Below are 23,324 nucleotides of genomic sequence, written 5' to 3'. Positions count from 1 at the left end.
GTGTCTCTCTGTGTGTGTGTATGTATCTGTGTGTATGTATGTGTGTCTGTGTGTGTGTGTGTGTCTGTTTGTGTGTGTGTGTGTCTGTGTCTGTGTGTATGTATCTGTGTCTCTGTGTCTGTGTGTGTATCTGTGTCTCTCTGTCTGTGTCTGTGTGTGTATGTATCTGTGTGTGTGTGTGTGTGTTGTGTGTCTCTGTGTGTGTGTATGTATCTGTGTGTGTATGTATGTATGTGTCTGTGTGTGTGTGTCTCTGTGTGTGTGTGTGTCTGTGTCTGTATCTGTGTCTCTGTGTCTGTGTGTGTCTGTGTGTGTCTCTGTGTGTCTCTCTGTCTGTGTCTGTGTGTGTATGTATCTGTGTGTGTGTGTTTGTGTGTCTGTGTGTGTGTGTGTGTCTCTGTTTTGTGTGTGTGTCTGTGTCTGTGTGTATGTATCTGTGTCTCTGTGTCTGTGTGTGTATGTATCTGTGTGTGTGTGTCTCTGTGTGTCTCTGTTTGTGTGTGTGTGTGTCTGTGTGTGTATGTATCTGTGTGTGTCTCTGTTTGTGTGTATCTGTGTGTGTCTCTATGTGTGTGTGTATGTATCTGTGTGTGTGTGTGTCTGTGTGTGTATATATGTATGTCTATGTGTGTCTCTGTGTGTGTCTCTGTGTGTGTGTGTGTGTGTCTCTGTATCTGTGTGTGTGTGTGAGATAGAATCTGACCATGACGTCTCTGACGTTGATAAAAATAAATAAAAATGTATAAAATGTTTTGAATAGTCATTGTTTCTTTGTTGTCTCCTCACTTTTTGTGTGTTTACTGTAGTCTTTACTGTTGTAGTTGTGTGTCTGGTTGTGTTGACTGTAGTCATCGTTGTCGTGTGATCAGTGTTAGCGTTGTTAACAGCACAGGTGAAGGACAGACTGCTGAGTCTATAGATGATCAATCAAAGTGTGCAGTGATTGATTATCTGCTCGTTAATTGCAGCCGACAAACAGGAAGTCATTCATTACCTGACCTCACTGTCGGCCTTGACCACAGATGGTGGATGAGCAGAATTAAACTGTGGCGAGTGGGCGGAGTCAGCAAAACAGCTGGACTTTAATATGTGTGTGGGGGGGTGGGGGTTGCCCTGAATCTGTCATGTGATCATATCTGTGAAGATTAATATTCATTGTGCAGGTGTTTGAATGGTGCTGAAGGGGGCGGAGTCCAGTTTGATTGACGTGTGTGTGTCTCTGCAGGAACCGTCCTCCTGATGAAGAAGGCTCCTCCTCCTCTTCCTCCTCTTCCTCCTCGCAGACACAGCAGGTCAGTGACGCTGAGTCAGCAACTGACTTCACACACAGCTGTCACATGATGATGTCATGATGATGTCATCAGTAGAGTTGAAATGAGGTGGACTGTGTGTGTGTGTGAGAGTGTGAGACCTTGTCAGGACCAGTAGTCCTCATGGAGACCAAAACCTGGTCCTAATGAGGCAGAACCTCAGAAGGATTTGAATTGTAGTCATAGTCCAGGTTAGGGTTAGTCATTAACTGGTTATAGTTAAACTAATACTTTGTTTGTGTGTGTGGGTTAGGGTTAGTCATTAACTGGTTAGTCCAGGTTATGGTTAGTCATTAACTGGTTAGTCCAGGTTAGGGTTAGTCATTAACTGGTTATAGTTGGACTAAGTGTGTCACATGACTCCTCTGCTTCTGTTGGTTCTCATTAAATGAAAATGATAAACGTGATCACATGAATCATGTGACTGAACCACAGAATTAACACGTTCATCACCATGAGATGATTTAAAGGGTTTCATCTGTGTTTTTTTCTTTCTTTGACTCATTTTCACGCTGAGGTGTGAAAATGCCGCCATCGTCTCCATCACGTTTCCTCCCAATTACTGAGCATCACCTTTAACCTCCGCCCCTCCCCCTCCACCCATCTCTCCGCCTGGTTGGTTTGTCTCTCTCTGACACTCCCCCCTCCCCTCACCCTCCTCACCCCCCTCCTCCTCCTTTAAAGCCTCTTCACTCGTCCTTCATCTTTTGTTGCTGTTGAAAGCTTCACACACCTGATAAACACACACACACACACCCTGAAATACTGTATAAAACATATATAATATAATGTGACATAATGTAAAGTGATATCGTTTAATGTAATATTATATCAAATATAATAATTAAAGTTATTTAAATTAAATTAAAGTTAAGTGTCAGTATGTGATGTCAGATTATAATCTGTGGTGAGACGTTTCAGATTAACATGCCTAATCCGGTTACTGTTATGAACTAAAGCGGATCCAGGATTGAACCCTGAGGAACTCATGTGTTGTTACCATAGTTACTGATTTAAATAAAGGCTGTACAGTCACATGATCACAGGGAACAGTTTGGATTAGGACTCGAGCAATAATTCAAAAACATTTTTTATATTATCAGGATATAAATCACAAGAATATTTCTAAATATTTATATTTATAAATAATGTGTGTATTTACATGATCTTAAAATACACTTATTATCACCTTTCATTTCAGATAAAACCTGCTTTATTCTTTACATGAGTATTAGAAAATTACGGTGTTACAAACAATCACACTGACTATAAATATGGTAAAATTCTGCTATAACACAAATAATTAGGCTTAAATTGAAGAAGTGACATTTTTGAATATAAATTTGTCGATTTCATGTCTGTTTTGAATTAATATATATATATATATTTAATATTTAGTGTCTTTGACACATTTTAAATACAGCAAATATGATGATTGTCAAAGCAACAACCTTTTCAAACCTAATAAATATATATTATAAATATTACTGACTGATCCATTTAGTGTTTTTTCATTTAATTTTCACACAAAAAAGAGGGAAAAATCACTAAAAAGTTCAATTTATGTCTGTGCGTGTGTGTGTGTGTGTGCGTGTGTGTTACTTGAACTTATCGACCTGTTCTATTGTTTCCCTGTGGATGGAGGCGGAGTCAAGCCCTGAGGGGGGCGTGTCATGTGTAAATGTGTCCAGATTTAAATAGAAGGTCCCTCGCTAACATGTCCAGGTGGTGGACATGTTGGACACGTGAACCAGGTCTCACGTCTGAGGAGCGACGGCCTGTGATTGGTCGCTATCGTCTTAATGCAGAAACATTAAATCACATCACAGAAACAATATATATGTCTGCTGGTCCACCAGCTGTCCACACACACACACACACACACACGCACACACACGCACACACACACTTTTAGACCTCAGGCTGTGTGTGTGTGTTTGATTGATGTGTGTGTGTGCAGTGGTCCATGTGACCCCTCTGTCTGTGTGTGTGTGTGATTAATATTACATGAGGCTCCTGATGAGAGGTGGACAAACACTCCCAGCTGAGCTCTGACACACACACACTCATGTTTTATGCGCAGTGTGTTGTGTCACAGATAAGATGATGATAAAAACACACACACACACACACACATTAAAGTCTCTGTGGTTGCTATGACAACCAGGACACTTAACGACCCTCACCTGCTGTGACCTGTCAGCTGTGAACCAATCACATCACACAACAGCTCACCTGGACACACACACTCACAGGTCTGCTTCTTCTTTGGTGTGTGTGTGTATAAACGCTGAGCTGATGCTGTTTCCCATCATGCACTGGGCTCACAGTGGGATCAGTGAAGGTCCCAGAGCAGCAGCTGATGGAGGAGAATCAAAGCAGCTGAGGGACGATGTTCTCCGCCCGCCTGAAGCTGCTGCTGCTGCTGCAGCTGCTGGTCCGTGTTCTAGACTGAAGGTCCCACAGCAGGCTCCTCCCACTCTTCATGTCTCTGAGACTCTGGACCTTGCCTTCATCATCTCCTTCTTTTGGTCATTAACATCTCATAACTAAAGCTGAGGGTCAGGATGTGGATCAACCACTCAATTCAGAACCAGTCCTTCCTGATTCATCTGGACAAGACCCTGAGACACTTGGACCAGCAGTCGCACTCAGACCTCAGACTTAGAGGTGCTGCTTCTTCTCCCACTGATCCAGTGAGAGCTGGCGGTCAGGGTTCATCTGCAAACAGAAGGGACCACTGAACCTGGACTGCCTGACCAGGACCTGCAACATCACATGAGACCCCGCCCACTACTTGACTCTTCACATGGCTGACCAGCAAACATCGGTCATCAGATCCTTCAACTCTGACTAACCCTTCATAATCAATCAATCAATCAATCAGATGTGGACTGGTTTCTCATGAGGGTCCAGGTCCAGGTTCTCCTCAGCAGTTGAGACCATCACATGGATCTGTAACAGTTTATTTGCAGTTATTGTTGCTGTTTCATGTTCAGTGAGAACCATTTGGAAACAGCTGTTAAACACCAGTGATTCTCCCTTTCTAACTTCACGCCTGAAACCTCTGATTAAATATTAATGAGACTGACTCCACCTACCACCATGTGTGTGAGTGAGCAGCAAAACCCCGCCCCCCTCAATTCCCACTGAGCCCCTCTCCCTCTCTCTGTGTTTAAGTGAATGTCTCTCGCCCCTCTCTCTCTCAGAACAATGTGTCGTTCACAATAATGGGATTACAGCCGGCTGCTCGCTCGCCCCTCTCTCTCTCTCTGTCTCTGTGTCAGTAGTCGTTCGGCCCTCTCGATCGCCCAGTCTGCAGCTTCTCTCACTTTTTGTCCTCAGTGTTTTGGAAATATGAAAGAAAGACGAGCTGTTTCCTGAAGTAAGTGACTGTCTCTCTCTCTCTCTCTCTCTCTCTCTCTCTCTCTCTCTCTTTCCCTCCCTCTCTTGCTCCCTCTCTGTCACCAGACTTTGATTGACAGCTGACTGCTTAATTGTGCTGTGATTAATTAGTAGAAGAAGACTCTAGACTAGTTGCCTGGTGAACAGCCAGAGGGAGTGAGTTCCAGCGGGTCGGAGCAGCGACACTGAAAGCCCTGTTGCCAAAGCTTTGCCTGCAGGTCTGGGGAACGGAGAGGAGACCGAGGTCAGCAGACCGCAGGTCCGGGAGGGACGGTGCACACGGAGGAGGTCGGAGAGATAGTGTGGAGCTAGTGAATGGAGAGACTTGTAGCAAAGGAGGAGAAGCTTGAAGGTGATCCGGAACTTAACGGGGAGCCAGTACAGTTGTTTCAGTGTGGGGGTGACGTGTTGCCAATGTTTTGAGTGAGAACCCTAGCAGCAGAGTTCTGGACATGTTGGAGCCTATCCAGGGTTTCTTCGGGAACCCAAACAGGACGGCATTGCAGTAGTCCAGGCGTGATGTGATGAAGGAATGGATGAGGGTCTCAGCGACACAGTCAGGTGGAAAAATGCAGATTTTGTGTGTGTCGAATGATAAGAGTAGAGTCTAGAATGACACCCAGGATGAACCTCCGTGGACAGTGAAGTGGTGATGTCGTCAGCAGAGAGGACCAGATCTCCCACCTTGTTAAGGTGCTTTGGATACTTTGGACCAACCACAATCAACTCTGTCTTCCGGCTGTTTAGTTGGAGCAGGTTAGAGGTCAACCAAGATTTAATTTCCTGTAAACAGTTGATGAGTGATTGGAGAGGGAGCTGAGTGGTTGAGTCCAAGGTGAGTGGAAAGGCACTTCAGCAGAATAGAGTGAGAAACAGTGTCGAAGGCTGTGGTGTGATCCAGCAAGACCAGGATGTTGATGCAACCAGAGTTGGCAGCCATCATAAGATCATTAGTGATCTTAACCAGGACAGTTTCAGTGCTATGGTGGGTCCTGTAGGGAGATTGGAATGTTTCGTAGAGCTCATTGTTGAACATGTGATGATGGAGCTGGGCAGCAACTACTCGTTCGAGAATCTTCCTGAGAAACGGTGGGAGAGGCTGGCAGGGTCCAACCCTGCTCTTTTCAGGATGGGGGTAACGGAGGCAATTTTCAGGCTGATGGACAGTGAGGCCAGTTTTTCTGTAATGCTTCTCTATGTAAAGCCTCTTCCATGAAACAGTGGCTTTCATGGAACGAAGTTTAGTGGTGAACCAAGGTGCAGGACGAGTGAAAGAAAGTCAGGACTTTCAAAGGGGCAAGGGAGTCCAGGCTGCAGGATAAGGCCGCATAGTAGCAGTCGACCATGTCCTCAAGCATGGAGGAAATGGAGGAATCTGAGTCCAAGTGTTAGTCAATCAGACTGGACAATGCCGGTGCACTGACAGCCTTGATATTCCTGTAATGGTAATGGTTTGCCTGGGTCACTGCCTAGGCACGTGAGCAGGAACACTGAAGGTGATTGCATGATGTTCAGAAACAGCGAGGTCCATGCACTGAAGGTTGTGAGAAGGAAGCCACTTGAGCAAACCAGATCAAGTGTGTGACCCTTGCTGTGGGTGGGACCCTGTACATGCTGCACAAAGTTGAAGCAATCCAGTAGTGACAGAAACTCGGAGGCAAATTTGCTGTTGCCGGAGTCAAGATGAATGTTAAAGTCCCCCAGCAAGAGTGTGGATGTGGACATAGCCCAGACAGGTGTAAGGAGCTCAGATAGTTCAGACAAAAACATGCCGGGAGCTTTATGAGGACAGTCTGCAGCTGATAACAGCCAGTCCCCTACCGCCACCACCAGTGCGAGGCTTCTGTAGGTAAACATAGCCTGGAGGAGTGGCTTGATTTAATGCAAAAAAAGTCTCTGTCAAACTGATTGTTTCACTGATTGTTTCACTGATTGTTTCACTGGTTGTTTCAGAAACACAATCTTCCTCCTCCGTCTCGCCCAGATTCATAAAAACATGGTGAAGCTGCTTCATCTTTATGAGCCACAGAGACAGGGCGGAGCCTCAGACAGCAGAGCTGACAAACACTCACCTTAGTTTTAATAAAGCTGCTCCTCCTACTCCTCCTCCTCCTCCTCCTCCTCCGCTTCTTCTTCCCTGATGCAGTGAAATCCTCCGTGTCTGATGTTTTGTCTTTAAAATGGCGGAGGCGTCTCTCCTGTGTATTTTATTATCTCAGTGACGGCGTTCACAGTTCCACTTCCTGTTTGATGTTTTATTGTCTCTATGTCTCCGCCCAACTGTTGTCTCAGTGTCTTTGTTGCCATGACAGCTAAACATGTGATCGAATGAGTGTTGTTGGTCTTCAGGTAAGTCTCCGGTCAGGACTAAAACACCCAGAATCCATTTCAGCAGTGAAACAAAGTAGATCAGACCCCGCCCCCACTGAATCTAACAGACTAGGGGTCAGAGGTCGATAGGAATGAGCAGCTGGTCCTAAATGGTGGATGATATTTCAGGTGTGTGTGTGTGTAACTGGTTAAGTTTAGGACCAAGATTTGAATTGTGGTTAAGGTTAGTGATAGGACTTTGTTAAGTGTGTGTGTGTATGTGTGTGTGTGTGTGTGTGTGTTATATCTGCCTCAGTGAAAACAGCAGCAGCTCTTTGTCTCTGCTTCTGATCTGATGTGAAAGGAGCTAATTCCTCTTTTGAACAGCAGCTATTCCTGCGTCAGTCTCTAATCTGTATTAAATCAGCTTGTATGGACATATCATGTAAGCATGCTGATCAGATTCAGGAGAAACCCAGATTAAGACTAACAAAAGCTTTAAAATATCAGAAATTCAGAGGCTGATACTGTGATTTTAAATCATATAGCCCAACATCAGCCAATCTACATCAGTTTAAGTCAGTTTAAGTTCAAGTGTGTAAACCACTCACTCTCCCACACCAAACCCCATAGAGAAAATATGTGATTTGTGACGTCACAACATGCAGGAGTTGTTGATCCACTGCTGCCTCCATCACTCAGTTCAAATGTCATCTTTTGTTAATTTGGCATTAAAAATCCTTTGTTCAGATTGACCTCAGTGACACAAAGTGACCACACAAGGCAGCAGAGGACCAGCAGCTCCTGTGTCCCTGCGTATTAAAATCACTGATTTTCTCTATGAGGTTTGGTGTGGGAGAGTGAGTGGTTTATGAACGCCAGTTTCCTGTCTGACAGTGAGATAAAGACGTGAACATGTGACGTAGATGTCGTAGACTCAGATTTAACTACACACGTCTTCTGTTAACTATCCCTTTAATCTCACCTGCTGTTGTGAAAGTTAACGTCTCTGCTTTTTTTTCCTCTCTTGTTTCTTTTCTGAAGTCGACTCTCTCACTGCAGGGCGATCAAACTGAATACTGATGACTGTATGAAATATTAACACACACACACACACACACACCACAGTGTGATGGAATTAGCATCAATATCATTAACGCCCATCACCTCTCTGCTTGTTCACACACACATCTGTCAGCACAGTGTGTGTGTGTGTGTGTGTGTGAATATATAATCACTACAACCTCCTCTTCAATTAACGAGTGTGTAAGTGTAACCACACACACACACACCTCACTGTAACACACACAGACACACAGACACACACACACAGAGTCTGGTTTCTATGACTTCAGAGGACATTACATTGACTTACATTCATTTCTAACCTTAACCTTAACTACCACTGACCTAACCTGAACCTTTACTACTACTGACCTGACATGAACTAATACTGACCTAACCTTAACCTTAACTAATACTGACCTGACCTTAACTACTACTGACCTAACATTAACTAACCTTAATTACTACTGACCTAAACTTAACTTTATCCTAACCACACAACATGTCTTCACCTTAAAATGTAATAATTTACATTATGAAGATTTATGTCCCCACAACATGTGTAATACATTGAACACACACATACACACACACACACGCACACACACTCATAGACATTTCTCTTACCCTAACAATAACCATCACAGTTATGTTCCTAACCCTAAAACCAGGTCTTAACCCTGAGAAAAACCCCTTCAAATATGTGAGGGCAAGACAAAATGTCCCCACAAGGATGGGTTTGTATGTTTTCTGGAACTCACAACGATATAAATACAGTCACACACACACACACAAGTGTTCAGGTGTGAACAGGTGAACTCTGACTGTGTTTGTGTGTAAACAGCTCCTGACTTCCTGTGGTTACAGTGACGATGATGATGATGAAGGTGTGTGTACAGTCGCACACACACACACATTCCCATTGGGATTTAAACTGTGTGTGTGTTTCATGGTTGTCACACACACACACACACAGGATGATTTCAAACTGTCCTCGTTCCTCTGAAGACAATTCATGAGCTCACCGGGTGTTTGTGTGTGCGTGCATTTGTGTGCGTGTGTGTGCGTGCGCGCGTGCGTGTGTACGAAACAAAGACAAAGAAACTCCATACTGCCGTGTTTTCTTTTGAAGAAGATGTTTGTCAGATAAAACAGTCCAGACGTGCGTGTGCATGTGCGTGCGTACCAACAGGAAGTAGATTCTCAGAGTTTCAGAAAATTCTGCTCGTGAGAAAGAACAATAGTGAGTCAGTTCACACGGGTCCCAAACCAGTTTTAAATGTGTTGAATCAGCATTCAGTCTCAGGTCAAATGACTGGGGTCACATGACACATGATTTTTATCAGCGTTTGATCCAAATTCCTGCATCAAAGCATTTGATGAATTTGTGATTTTTTTTAGCTGATGTGTTTTATGTGATTAATGATCTCATAAAGTTCCTGCTTCTCGTCAGTCATCAGGTTCAGAGCGTGACTGTGACAGCTGCTTTCAAACGTCCAGACTGGGCTGTGATCGTTTTCTTGACCTCTCTCTCTCTCCATTCATTTCTATGAAAAGATTCTTTGACGTTTTGTTTTTTTTGCAGTTTTTGTTGCCATGGAAACTCGAGCACAGACCGCATGTTTTGATTTAGGACGTGTCGACGGACAAGTTTCACGGCTACAGGACGTTTGTTTACTGATGTGAACGTGTTTGTCCGAGAGAAGTTACACACACTGATGTCTGCATGTTGACCTTAGTCCAGGTCCAGACCTGAGTGAGTATTCCTGTGGTCAGTGTTCAGTGGATCTGAAATTCCTCAAAACACAGAGAAAGTAGGACAAAGTCCACACACACACACAGAGGAAACAAAGAGAGGAAACACGCACACACAGCTGTTATGTTTTCTCTTTGAAGACTGAGTGAGAGAGTCAGCAGCAAACCACAGAGATGGTGTGTGTGTGTGTGTGTGTGTGTGTGTGTGTGTGTGTGTGTGTGTGTGTGTGTGTGTGTGAGAGAGCCTGAGGTAAGACAGCCTGTAATCATCACCTCCATGAGTTGAAAGCAGTCTGTCCTTCATTTGCATACGAGGGAAGGGGGGTCGAGCGAGGAGAGGTCCAATGAGAAAATTAAAAAGAGAGAGAGTGGGAGAGAGGAGGTGAAGAACAAACTGCAGCGTTTACTAAAGCAAACTGCAGACACCTGGTTACCATGGTTACCTGCTGCAGGTTCACACACACACACAGGACAGACAATCACAGTGCTTACAGAGAGATGACCTGTAAGGGGGCGGGGTCAAACAGCTACATGGTCATCTATCCGTCTCACTCACACACACACACACACACACACACACAGTGGGTGTGGTTCATTCTTTCACTGAATCATTCCAGTTTGAAGAAGAAACTGCTGTATACTGTACATGAAGGGTGAGGGGAGCAAGGGAGAGGAGGTTGGGGGAGGGGGGGCGGGGAGGTCTGGTGTGAAGATCAAACATGAATTTTATTTTCTCATTTTCCGTCTCTGAGTTTTTAACGCTCCATCGCCTCCAGCTGTCTCTCTCTCTTTCTCTCTCTCGCTCGTCCTTTTTCTAACCTCTCTCTCTTTCTTCAAACTTTAACTCATTTACTTTCTGACAACTCTCCCTCGCTCTCCCTCTCTCTCTCTCTCTCTCTCCTCTCCCTCCCTCTCTCTCTGCTCTTGCTGTATGAATAATAGATGAACCCCCGCAGGAAGTTATTACCATACACACTGAGGATGTTCACTTTTCCATGGAGGTGTGTGTGTGTGTGTGTGTGTGTGTCTCGAGGCCTCTCTAGCTGTTTCCCAGAATGCATTGGGGCAAGTTAAACAGCGAGTGTTCACTCACACACATACACACAGCAGGAGGGAGGGAGGGTCGAGCGAGCATGACTTACACAGCAGAGAGAGAGAGATGAATAGTGTTTTTGTATCAGTGTAACAAAAAAACATCAGTGTGAGTCTTTTGTTCAGAGTGTGATGGTTAGAGCTCCACCTGCAGGCTGGTCTGCTCACTGCAGCCATGTGCTCACAGGTCAGAGATCAATAAAGTTTTATTTGTATGACTGAGGAACAGCATTGACCCTACTGTTCTTGTTGTTGACATTAATGGTCAGTAGTTCTGCTCCTGGTCTGGAGGTGGGTTCAGATCAGAACCCTGTGGTCAGTAGTTCTCCAGGTCCTGGTCTGGAGGTGGGTCCAGATCAGAACCCCATGGTCTTCCTCTCTGAAGGTCCTTCCCCTGACCAGGAAGTGATGAAGCAGCAGAATGAAGATGCTTCACTCTGTTGTAAAAAAAAACTAAATAACCCACTAGAGGTTTGAGTCCTTCCACTGTGTTGCCGTGGATACGGTGTGTTGCCATGGCGACGTTACTACAGGCAACTACAGTTTGACCGTCGGATGAAAAGTGTGAATCATATTTTATTAATAACCAGAGAGAAGAAGCTGAAGCAGCTGCAGGGATTGTTTTTTCACACATTCACTCATCAGTTCATCTGATCACCACTGGAAAAGTATTGATTCTCAGATTCATCACTGATGTCTCACCTGACGTTACAGAAGAAGTAAAGAAAACATTAAACTCTAAAACACTGTAAAAGTCCAAGAAACATTCACTGGAATTAAACAGTTTCTAAAATTATGCTAAAACAGACTGTTGTGATGAATCTGACTGTTGTGAAAAGTCTAACTTTTGTGAAACTGTTGTGAAGAGTCTGACTGTTGTGAATAGTCTGACTGTTGTGAAAAGTCTAACTTTTGTGAAACTGTTGTGAAGAGTCTGGCTGTTGTGAAGAGTATGACTGTTGTGAATAGTCTGACTGTTGTGAAACTGTTGTGAAAAGTCTGACTGTTGTGAAGAGTCTGACTGTTGTGAAACTGTTGTGAAGAGTCTGGCTGTTGTGAAACTTGTGTTGTGAAAGGTCTGACTGTTGTGAAACTGTTGTGTTGTGAAAAGTCTGACTGTTGTGAAGAGTCTGACTGTTGTGAAACTTGTGAAAAGTCTGACTGTTGTGAAGAGTCTGACTGTTGTGATGAATCTGACTGTTGTGAAACTGTTGTGTTGTGAAAAGTCTGACTGTTGAAGAGTCTGACTGTTGAAACTGTTGTGAAAAGTCTGACTGTTGTGAAGAGTCTGACTGTTGTGAAACTGTTGTGAAGAGTCTGGCTGTTGTGAAACTGTTGTGAAGAGTCTGGCTGTTGTGAAGAGTCTGGCTGTTGTGAAACTGTTGTGAAGAGTCTGACTGTTGTGAAACTGTTGTGAAGAGTCTGACTGTTGTGGTTTTAGGTCTAGAACGAGTGCAGGGGGGTATTCCATGAAGCAGGCTAAAGGCAAAGCCAAGCTTAAATGGCCAAGTCTGGCTAATATGAGTGAGAGTTCGGTTCCATCAGTGAGGCTGAGATTAGCCTCAACTCAGTAACCATGGAAACTATGACTCTGGCTAAGCCTCAAACATGGCTAAGCCATAACTGTGGCTCAGGTTTCCGTTCCATCAATCTGAGCCTCAACCCTGTTCCACCAAGGTGGCTAATGTGAATGCCAGCCATGTAACCATGGTAACTTATGCTGCTGGGCAAACCTGGTCTGTAGCAGGCTAAAAATGAAGCTTAGCGCCATCTATGATCAAAGAATGTCCAATAGACAAAAACAGAGACACACAACTGTCATGGAATGATAAAATAATATGTAAAACATAAAATATATAATACAATGTATTCAATAAGTTATTTATACTAAGAATTATAGATTATCTATAAGTACATTAAAGAACATTATCACCTAAATAAAATATAATAAAAAATAAGACACAAATAAATACAAAATTAAACTAATTAGCAAAAAAATATAATAAAAGGAAATTTAAAGAGATCATCATTCTTTTGATGTAACAAGGGTTAGGGCCTCTGATTGATAGGAGATAGATGATTGATTTGCTGTCACCTGCATTCACTTACTGTAATTGTGTCCTCGTCTCCATTGAATTGCTTGATTTGCTAAAATGATTCTAGATAAATAATAACTGTTTTACAATCAATAGATCTGTCATATGATTATTTCCTATAGAATGATAACCAACATTGCATTTCTTCATGTAATAATCTACCATCAATTGTATGATAAATGTGATGAGTCATGTAAAATATGTTGATTAAATGTAGCCTATTATTATCAAGAATGTAGGCAAGGCAACTTTATATAGCACATTTTAGCACAAGGTGATTCAAAGTGCTTTACATAAAATAAGATGAAAATACAACAATTCAACATATAGCATCTGGGACAAATACAGAAGTAGCACAAATACAGCATGTAAAAATGACAGGCTTAAATGAAAATGATATCAATTCTATACAATTGGCCATGCAGGAAATAAATGAAAGCTATCCCATCGATTTGCATAACAATCAGTTGAAAAATGTGATGAATATCACGTTCTAACATTACTTCTAGGACTCCCAAATGATAAAATATGGAGAATTTACATAAATTGCAGTGAAACAACAATGCTACTTTAATTATGTTCATATAAATGTTACTTATTAGGGCTGTCTTTTTGTTCTTTGGGGATTTGGTTGCATTAATAGATCCACATAATTGATTAGTTAACAAAAACCATCAAGAAATCAATTGGTAGATTATTGTCTACATATATTTTGTCCCTTTGATGGAGGATTTATATAACGTGATGATGCTGAAATACTTCATTTTCTTTGTCACTTACGCATTCAGCCTGTCGGCAATAATCTGCCACGCCACATCCCTCGCTTTGTTGATTGCCGCGGTATTCTTTCAGATTATGTGGCTGTAACTCATATACCTCCATGAGGAGGGTTTGCTCCGCTGCCGAGAACATCTCTGCACGCTCGTTTCCCTTGCTTTTCGGCATTTTTGACAGTTTCCGTGCTCGACTAGAATGGGCTTTTTATTTTCCCTGTGGGCGTGCACAAGTTGAGGCTTAACAGGTGAGGTTTGACTAAGCGTCAGGTGGAGCCAGCTGATTTCACTTGATGGAACGACTTGGAGCTAGATTGGGAGGTGGAGCTTAGTCAAGCTTCAAGTTTACACCTAAGTCTGGCAATTCTTAGCTACGTTGATGGAATACCCCCCTGGTTTGATCAGAACGTTCTGGGTCAAAAGAGAACATAGTTGTGTGTCATCTGCATATGAATGAAACCTCAAGTTTCCTGCAGGTAACGTGAAGATGAAATGGTGAAGGACACAGGTCTTTAATCTCTCTCTCTCTCTCTCTCTCCCTCTCTCTCTCTCTCACCTGTCACAGGTAAAGAGGAGCTGCCATGTTGGCCTCCTCCATCCCTCCATCACTCCTCTTCCTCCTCTTCTTCCCTGCCCCTCCCTCCTGCTCTGCTGATGTCACCGCGACCTCTGACCCCTCCATACTAACGGTGAAGCTGGACGGCTCGCCCCTCTCTCACATGCTCTTCGATTCTGGGGCAGGGCGTCTGTATGTGGGCGGAGTTGACCACCTATACCAGTTGGCGCCGGACCTGGAGATGATGTCACACGTCAGGACCGGTCCACACTTGGACTCCCCGGACTGCCTCCCGCCAATCATCCCTAAGGACTGCCCGTCAGCCACGCCCACTCACAACCACAACAAACTGCTACTGATGGAGCCCGGTCAGGGGGCGGAGCCCGGGAGTCTGATCGTCTGTGGTTCACTGTATCAGGGAATCTGTGATAAAAGGTAACACCAGTCACGCTGATGTTTAAAGGGATAGTTCAGGGTTATTTCAGGTTGTACGACATTAACCTAATAATAACTACATCAGATTAAACCTACGATGTCTTAAGAACATGTTCACGTCTTCATCCCACTGTTAGACAGACTTTTCCAAACCATTCACTCTCCCACACCAAACCCCATAGAGGAAATCAGTGATTTTAACATCACACACAGGAGTTGTTGGTCCTCTGCTGCCTCCATCACTCAGTTCAAATGTCTTATTTTGTCACTTCAGTGTTTGAAATCCTTGGTTCAGATTTACTTCAGTGACACAAAGTGACCACACGAGGCAGCAGAGGACCAGCAGCTCCTGTGTACCCGCCAGCTAAAATCCCTGATTTTCTCTATGGGGTTTGGTGTGGGAGAGTGAGTGCTTTACAAACTTCAGTTTCCTGTTGGAAATGTCTGTCTCACAGTGAGATAAAGACGTGAACATGTGATGGAGATATCGTAGACTGACGTAGACTTTATGACGTGAGTCTCTTTGTCTCAGCCATGTTTCCACTGCGCGGCTGGTTCTCAGCAGCAGGGGGCACTCGCAGCTCAGTGTGCACTGAATATGTGTCAGTACCTCATACAACCACATTTGATCAAACACGAATTATCACTTTTAACATCAAAGAGCTCCATATAAAATCTGTCCAGTGCATGCTGGGAAGCTAACTCTGGTCTTGCGTCCTCGTTGTCCTCAGGAGTCTGTCCAACATCTCTCAGTTCGTCTATCAGACATCAAACCCTGTGGACACGCAGTACGTCGCCGCCAACGACCCGCGCATCTCCACCGTCGCCACGGTCGTCACTGTCGACAACAGACAGGAAGTGAACGGCGTGCTGCGCCTGATGCTGGTTGGTCGAGGTTACACCAGTAAAGGTCCCGGCGACATCCCGCCGATCACCACACGCCGTCTGTTCCCGGTGGTGCCGCCTCGCCGGGCGTTCTCTCAGGAGGAGGAGTTAGGGAAACTGGTCGTCGGGAGTTACTCAGAGTACAACAACCACTTTGTCAAGGCCTTCCTCCACGGCGACCACGCCTACTTCCTGTTCTCCAGACGTGACGTATGGCACAAGAAAGAGTACCGGACGTACGTGTCACGGCTCTGCACCTCAGACCGCAGCTTCTACTCATATGTGGAGGTGCCGCTGCTGTGCCGCGGCGGCTACAACCTGGCTCAGGGGGCGTGGCTGGGACACCACGGTGACGAACCAGCGCTGTTTGTCGTCATGGCGGCGGGACAGGCGTCCACTCCCGTCGCAACAAGTCGATCGGCACTGTGCATTTATGGGATGGCGCGGCTGGACGCCATGCTGCGGCAAGCACAGGAAGTGTGTTACACAGAGGGTGGGCGGGGCCACAGCGGACAGGAGGAAGCCTACATCGAATACGCCGTGTCATCAAAGTGTCTCAAGTTACCAAAGGTAAACACACACTTGCGTGACCACGTCCTGCTGGGATGACACCTGAGGACACCTGCTGGTTGTAGAGAGAATTATGAAGAAAGTTAGGGCATTTCCACTCATTTAAAGGGATAGTTCACATGTTTTTAAAGTCTTTAAGTTACTAAGTTACTGCTGCTGCTATAACCTGAATGAAGTTAAAAAAACATGAGATCAGATTTACGACACAAGTTTGTTTATTTGTTTGTTTTCTAAACAAATATATTAACAAAACAGAAAATCTGATGACATCCCAGATGAGCAGCTGGTATGGAAGGAAGCTGCTGACCCTAATAGTGTGTGTGTGTGTGGATTAAAACTTGGATTTACAGCAGCTGGGTTTATCATCACACTGGTTACAATTGAAATGACCCACATATCACACACACACTGACTGGTCTTTTACGTTCACATTACTCTCTCTCTCTCTCTCTCTCCATTCATCTTTAAGGTCTCTCTGCTTGAGTATCCCTGTGGGGGAGAACACACCCCCAGCCCCATTGCCAGCAATGTGCCCCTCCCAGCCACGCCCACCTTCACGTCCACCACCCTGCTGACAGCTGTCACCACGGGAACAGAGGCAGGACATACCATCAGCTTCCTGGGAGACAGAAATGGACAATTACACAAGGTGAATGAGATCTGTGTTAAAGGGATTTTATAATCCACTCACTCTCCCACACCAGTCCACAGAGAAAATCAGTGATTTTAGCTGCGGGGACACAGGAGCTGCTGGTGCTCTGCTGCCTCGTGTGGTCACTTTGTGTCACTCAGGTATGCTGACTGTTCTAGGTCAGTGCTGACAGTGATGACAACACTTCAAAAACACAGTACTATCCCTTTAATGAGGTGACAGCATGAAGTCCTGGCCTAGGACTGAGTCTCTGCTGATAACAGTGATTTAACTGGAGGCAGCTCCACCTGCTGGCAGGATGTCACCATAACAACTGAAACTCATAACTGTGACTCCTCCTCCTCCTCCTGTGGTGCAGGTGTTGGTGCGCTCTGATTGGTCAGGTGACCTGTACGGCAGTGTGACCGTGGACAGTGGCAGTCCTGTCAGCGCTGACCTCCTGCTGGACCAGGACCAGGAGCACGTTTATGTCCTGACCAGCAGCAGGGTGAGACACCGATGATGATGATGATGAAGTGATGAAGGTCAGTCACTGACATGTCGTTTTCCTGTCTGTCCCTCAGTTGTCCAAAGTTCCTGTGTCTTCATGTGAGACACAGAAAGACTGTCAGTCCTGTCTCACTGTCAGAGACCCACACTGTGGCTGGTGTGTCCTGGAGGGAAGGTGAGACTGTTTGTCTATCTGTCCTCTGTCTCTCTGACAGCGTCTCTATCTGTTTGTCTGACAGTGTGTCTGTCTGACAGCATCTCTGTCTGTCTGTCTCTCAGACAGTGTCTCTCTCTGTCCTCTGTCAGTCCTTTGTCTGTCTGACAGCATCTCTGTCTGTCTGTCTGACAGCGTTTCTGTCTGTCTGTCTCTCAGACAGTGTCTCTCTCTGTCCTCTGTCAGTCCTTTGTCTGTCTGACAGCATCTCTGTCTGTCTGTCTGACAGCGTCTCTGTCTGTCTGTCTGTCTGACAGCATCTCTGTCTGTCTGACAGCGTGTCTGTCTGTCTGAAAGCATCTGTCTGTCTGTCTGACAGCATCTGTCTGTCTGTCTTCGTGCAGGTGTTGTCGTAAACATCAGTGTCAGCGCCACCTGCAGTCCAATCACTGGCTCTGGAGCTTTGAACCGACCAATCAGTGTGTGACAGTACGAAGTGTGCAGCCTGCCAATCAGAGTGCAGACGAGCAGACACAGGTACAGACTTCCTGTCTGTGATGATGACATCATCATGTGATCAGCTGTTCACAGACCTGTGACGTATCTGTGTCCGTCTCCAAGGTAACACTGTCAGTCGTCCAGCTTCCCTCCCTCACTGAGGCGGAGCCTCTGTCCTGTGTCTTTGGACTCCTCGCACATCAGCCCGCTATCGTTATGGGAACTAGCATCACCTGTCAGTCACCTGCACCGGAGCTCCTCCCACCTATGCCTTCAGGAAGTGGTGAGTTTAGTTCACATGAGTTTAGACGGTCAGTTTTTGATTTAATTAGTGAAGTTAATGGTTTAGTCTTTTAGTCTGGTCTCTCTGGTCATGTGATGGTGGTCGTACCTCCATCTTCTCATTTCCTCTGTTCAACACCAGGGGGCGATGTGTGGTAAATGTCGTCACGGTGGCGCACGTTTGTTTATCAGGATTCATCACTTCCTGTTTCCCTCTGCTTCCAGATCACATGATTCTGCCTGTGTCTTTGACATTTGGTCACGTGACCATCGCCACAGGAAACATGACCTTCTACGACTGTGGGGCCGTGAGTCGACTCAACCAGAGCGCCCAGTAAGAGACGAAGACCATGATGAAGACCATGATGATGATATTAGTCGTATAGTGATGATATTGATGATGTCTTCCAGGTGTCTCTCCTGTGTCCTCAGTGTGTGGACATGTCACTGGTGTCCCTTGGATCAGCTGTGCACTCACAACCACAGCTGTCCTCAACAACATATCATCCTCAACCAGAGAGTGAGACACTGTCTCTGTTTGTCCCTACCTGTCTCATTCTGTCTGTGTGTGTCTCACCCTGTCTCCTGTCTTTCTGCAGGACTCTCCGGGTCCTTCCTCATGTCCCCTCATCTTCTCGCTGCTAAGTTCTGCCTTAGTGCCGATGAGCCTTAGCAGCAGTGTGGTGCTGCAGGGACGAAACCTGGACGTGTTCACGGTGAGTCTCTGAGTCTCTGAGTCTACAATATCTTAAACACACGTTCATGTCTTTATCTCACTGTTCTCACAGACTTCTGTAAAGCACTCACTCTCCCACACCGAACCTCAGAGAGAAAATCAGCGATTTTAACATCACAGCACACAGGAGTTTTTGATCCACTACTGCCTCCATCACTAACTTCAAATGTCTTATTTTGTAAATTCTGCATTAAAAAGCCTTGGTTCAGATTGACCTCAGTGACACAAAGTGTCCACACGAGGCAGCAGAGGACCATCAGCTCCTGTGTCCCCGCCAGCTGAAATCACTGATTTACTCTATGGGGTTTGGTGTGGGAGAGTGAGTGGTTGAAGTCAGTTGTTGTGTGTCAGTTAGCTTCATGTGTGTGTGTGTGTGTCTCTACAGGATGAAGCTCAGTACGTTTGTATCGTGGAAATAAATGGAGATGAGTTTCACCTGAAAGCTGAAGAAAGAAAACACGATGACACACACACTTTTACCTGCAACTCACATCAGGTAACACACACACACGCGCGCGAACACACAAACACACACACACACACGCCCACACATTGCCTCACCTGTCCGTCTGTGTGTGTGTGTGTGTAGTTTCAGTCGACCCTCAGTCAGCTTCAGTATTCAGCTCCTGTTTATCTGAGACGAGGAGAGCGACGCATCGACACGTCACCTGGTCTCCACCGTAAGACTGTGTGTGTGTGTGTGTGTGTGTGCACGTGCGTATGGGTCACTAATCTTTGTGTGTGTGTGTCTTTAGTCCAGCTGTACGACTGCTCTGCCGGCCAGTCAGATTGCTCACAGTGCAGGGCGGTCCCTGAGGAGTACGGCTGTGTGTGGTGTCCGGGAAGCTCCGCCCCCAGCTGTGTTTACAACCAATCGTGTAGCAGTGTACCTGCAGACACCTGCCCGCCCCCTCACATCAGTCAGGTGAGTGTGATCGTTACTCACGCTGATGCTGGTGGAACCTGTTGCCATGGAAACACATCTCACTGTCGGCCCATCTGCAGGTACTTCCTGTCTCTGGTCCTCTGGAGGGCGGAGTCTTGGTGACAATTTCAGGTTCAAATCTGGGGATGAGGTACCAGGATGTGGTGGGCGGAGTCACAGTGGCAGGTGTTCACTGTTCGCCGCTACCTGAAGGTTACCAGATCTCTACCAGGTATAACACACATACACTCAAACACACACACACACACACACTCTCACACACACACAGACACTCTCTCACACACACACACACACACACTATGTACAAACTGTTCAACTATAACTCTCTCTCTCTGACTGTGTGTGTGTGCGTTGCAGGGTTGTGTGTGAGCTGCAGCCCAGTGGAAAACAGAGGAAGGGGAGTGTCCTTGTTGCCGTGGGAACAGGTTCATCTGGAAGATCGACACAGATCTTCACCTATCAGGTGAGAGAGATGGAGGTCACCTGACCTCTGTGAGTGTGAGAGAGACAGAAGTCAGTCATGTGATCTGTTTGTTGTGATCAGGACCCTCAGCTCGTGGCTCTGGTTCCTGACAGAGGTCCAGTCTCAGGAGGAACCAGACTGACCATCAGAGGGCGCCACCTGCTGACAGGACAGAGCAGTGACCTGCAGGCTTTTCTGGGGACGCAGCCATGTTACATGTTAGTACTGCAATACTACCACTACTGCAATACTACTACTACTACTGCTAAGTAACAGCCATGTTACATGTTAGTACTGCAATAATACAACTACTACTGTACAGTTAATACTTCACATACTATTACTACATGACTGACTGTATGAATAAGTGCTATAGTATTTCAGTAAATCCTCTCCTTGTCCCCTCCTCTTCTCCTCCTCTCTTCCTCTCCTCTCCTCCTCAGTGTGGAGGAGGTGACTGACTCTCAGCTGGTGTGTAGGACCGGGTCCAGTCCTCGGGTGGGTGGAGTCTCAGTCCGGGTTTTGTTTGGGAAGGCGGAGCGTAGCATTCCTAATGTGAGCTTCCGTTACCTTGACGACCCCGTCATCACCAACGCCAAACCCGCCGAGAGTTTCTACGCGTAAGAACCAATCAGTGATCACAGTCCGCCTGTCCGTCTGTGAGGCCGACGCCCTAATGAGGTGCTGACTTCTTGTTTTCAGAGGGGGGCGTGTCATCATTGTGACGGGCAGGAACCTGGACGTCGTGCAGCAGCCAATCATATCAGTGTGGGTGGAGCCTGTGGAGGGGCAGAGGGTGAAACGGAGAAGACGATTGGCCCTGCTGTCGTCCAGGCAACAGCTGGTGTTCAACAGCTCCATGACAACGGTGAGACACACTGTCCAATCAGAGACGAGGACAACGGGTTTCAGTAGCAACAAGTTTACTCAACATGTCTGTCTCTGTGTCCACCTGTCTGTCTCTCTGTCTCTCAGGTGTCAGAGCGCTGCTCTGTCCTGTCGTCCTCTCAGATGACTTGTTTCACCCCCGCTGTGACGTCTCAGCTCAGAGTGAAGGACGTCTGGTTTCAGTTGGACAACGTCAGAGTTCACTTTGAGTCCATCGAGGTACCCGTCTGTCACATGACACTGTGACATCACTTCCTGATGATGTCATCGTCTCTAATGTCAGAACTAGGAACAGGAAGTGAATTACAATAAGAGTTACCCTGTCTCTCTGTCCACCTGCCTGTCTCTCTGTCTCAGGGGAAAAGCTTCTCGTACTATCAGAACCCAGAGTTCTTCCCTCTGAATCGAGACGCTCCAGATTCTCCGTATCGTTTCAAACCAGGAGGAGTCATCGCTGTGGAGGTGAGTGAGTGAGTGAGTGAGTGAATGTCTCACAAAGAACTTTGGACTGTTAAATTTTCTCACGCTGAAGTGACTTCTGTCAAACTACACAATGTGACCTCACTTCCTGTGTCCTCCCTTTCAAATTAAAGCCATGCATGGTTTAGCCGTAAAGGTTTTGATTTTATTTTGACAAGATGCAGCTTCAAATACACTTTCTTCAGCGACTAAATGAACAATGAAATCTCACTGATTAATTATTTTTCTGGTCGAATGTTTGGGGGCGGTCCTCACGCCTGTCCTCTGTGTAACTCAGGGACAGGACCTGACCAGAGCCATGTCCAGACAGGAAGTGACTGCTCGTCTTGGAGACCAGGAGTGTGAGGTGAAGACACTGGACAACACTCATCTGTACTGTGAACCTCCAGAGAGACAACCTCTGAGTGTGGACGACAGCAGCGAGCTGCCCAGCCTCAAGGTAACACTGCAGTGCACCTGATCACCACAGGAGGGCACTGTGGTTCACCTGTTCATGTTAGACCTGCCCATATAACCACTTTCTCTCTTTGTGTGTCTCTCTCTCTGTCTCTGTCTGTATCTCTGTCTCTCTCTGTCTGTCTGTCTCTGTGTCTCTCAGGTGTTCCTGGGGAGCCTGCAGGTGGACCTGGGACTGGTTCAGTACGACAGTGACTCTCTTCTGTCTCCTGTCCCATTGGCTGCTCAGATCAGTTTGGGGGCGGGGGCAGCGGTGATCATCCTGTCAGTGCTGGTCGTCATCCTGATGTACAGGTCTGTACCTGCTAAAGCTCACAGCTAAGCTAAGAGAATGTCCTCACTATGAATGCTATACCAACATGTGTGTGTGTGTGTAGGAGGAAGAGTAAACAGGCTCTCAGAGATTATAAGAAGGTTTTGCTTCAGTTGGAAACTTTGGAAATAAACGTGGGAGATCAGTGTCGCAAAGAATTCACAGGTACACACACACAAACACGCACACACTGACACACACACTCACACTGACACGCACACACAGACACACACACTCACACGCACACAAACTGACACACACACACACACACACACATTCACACGCACACACACTGACACACACACACTCACACATACACTGACAAACACACATGCACACTGACACACACTCACACTGACACACAAACACGCACACACACAGCTGTATCTTCTTCTTCTTCAGACCTGATGACAGAGATGATGGACCTGAGCAGTGATGTAGGAGGACCAGGGCTCCCCCTGCTGGACTACAGGACATATGCAGAGAGAGTCTTCTTCCCTGGTCAGCAGATGGCGATGTTGAATCGACAGCTGGACCTGCCAGAGTCCAGGAGGTCGACTGTGGAGCAGGGTCTGCAGCAGCTCAACAACCTCCTCAACAACAGACTCTTCCTGACCCGGGTGAGTACCACACCTGGACCTGGTCTGACCTGGTGTGTGTGGTCTCTGGTCTGACCTGGTCTCTTGTCTGACATGCTCTCTGTGACCTGGTCTGT

The 23,324-nt window shown here is 46.1% G+C and overlaps 1 protein-coding gene across 3 annotated transcripts in view; it reads left to right on the top strand.

The window, feature by feature from the left end:
* plxnb3 (plexin B3) overlaps window positions 1–23,324 on the top strand; it is a 37,510-nt gene that overhangs the window by 5,538 nt on the left and 8,648 nt on the right. For 2 of the 3 annotated variants that reach the window (XM_044037836.1, XM_044037838.1), the window contains exons 2-26: window positions 1,226–1,292; window positions 14,372–14,797; window positions 15,529–16,252; window positions 16,722–16,901; window positions 17,263–17,391; window positions 17,468–17,568; window positions 17,952–18,084; window positions 18,169–18,328; window positions 18,553–18,661; window positions 18,739–18,847; window positions 18,927–19,043; window positions 19,449–19,559; window positions 19,653–19,743; window positions 19,819–19,988; window positions 20,069–20,220; window positions 20,367–20,472; window positions 20,554–20,690; window positions 20,916–21,092; window positions 21,175–21,340; window positions 21,448–21,579; window positions 21,718–21,822; window positions 22,118–22,279; window positions 22,439–22,590; window positions 22,674–22,774; window positions 23,012–23,229. In XM_044037836.1, the coding sequence (XP_043893771.1) occupies window positions 14,388–14,797; window positions 15,529–16,252; window positions 16,722–16,901; window positions 17,263–17,391; window positions 17,468–17,568; window positions 17,952–18,084; window positions 18,169–18,328; window positions 18,553–18,661; window positions 18,739–18,847; window positions 18,927–19,043; window positions 19,449–19,559; window positions 19,653–19,743; window positions 19,819–19,988; window positions 20,069–20,220; window positions 20,367–20,472; window positions 20,554–20,690; window positions 20,916–21,092; window positions 21,175–21,340; window positions 21,448–21,579; window positions 21,718–21,822; window positions 22,118–22,279; window positions 22,439–22,590; window positions 22,674–22,774; window positions 23,012–23,229 (4,152 nt within the window). In that variant the 5' untranslated portion in view covers window positions 1,226–1,292; window positions 14,372–14,387. Of the gene's footprint in view, window positions 1–1,225; window positions 1,293–4,505; window positions 4,696–14,371; window positions 14,798–15,528; window positions 16,253–16,721; window positions 16,902–17,262; window positions 17,392–17,467; window positions 17,569–17,951; window positions 18,085–18,168; window positions 18,329–18,552; window positions 18,662–18,738; window positions 18,848–18,926; window positions 19,044–19,448; window positions 19,560–19,652; window positions 19,744–19,818; window positions 19,989–20,068; window positions 20,221–20,366; window positions 20,473–20,553; window positions 20,691–20,915; window positions 21,093–21,174; window positions 21,341–21,447; window positions 21,580–21,717; window positions 21,823–22,117; window positions 22,280–22,438; window positions 22,591–22,673; window positions 22,775–23,011; window positions 23,230–23,324 lie in introns of those variants that run through there. The other variant, XM_044037837.1, reaches the window with a different exon arrangement.

Source organism: Solea senegalensis, linkage group LG11, assembly GCF_019176455.1.
Source record: "Solea senegalensis isolate Sse05_10M linkage group LG11, IFAPA_SoseM_1, whole genome shotgun sequence".
Taxonomy (NCBI): Eukaryota; Metazoa; Chordata; class Actinopteri; order Pleuronectiformes; family Soleidae; genus Solea; species Solea senegalensis.
The sequence above is the reverse complement of the archived record's forward strand: the minus strand, read 5'-3'. Positions and strand labels throughout refer to the sequence as shown.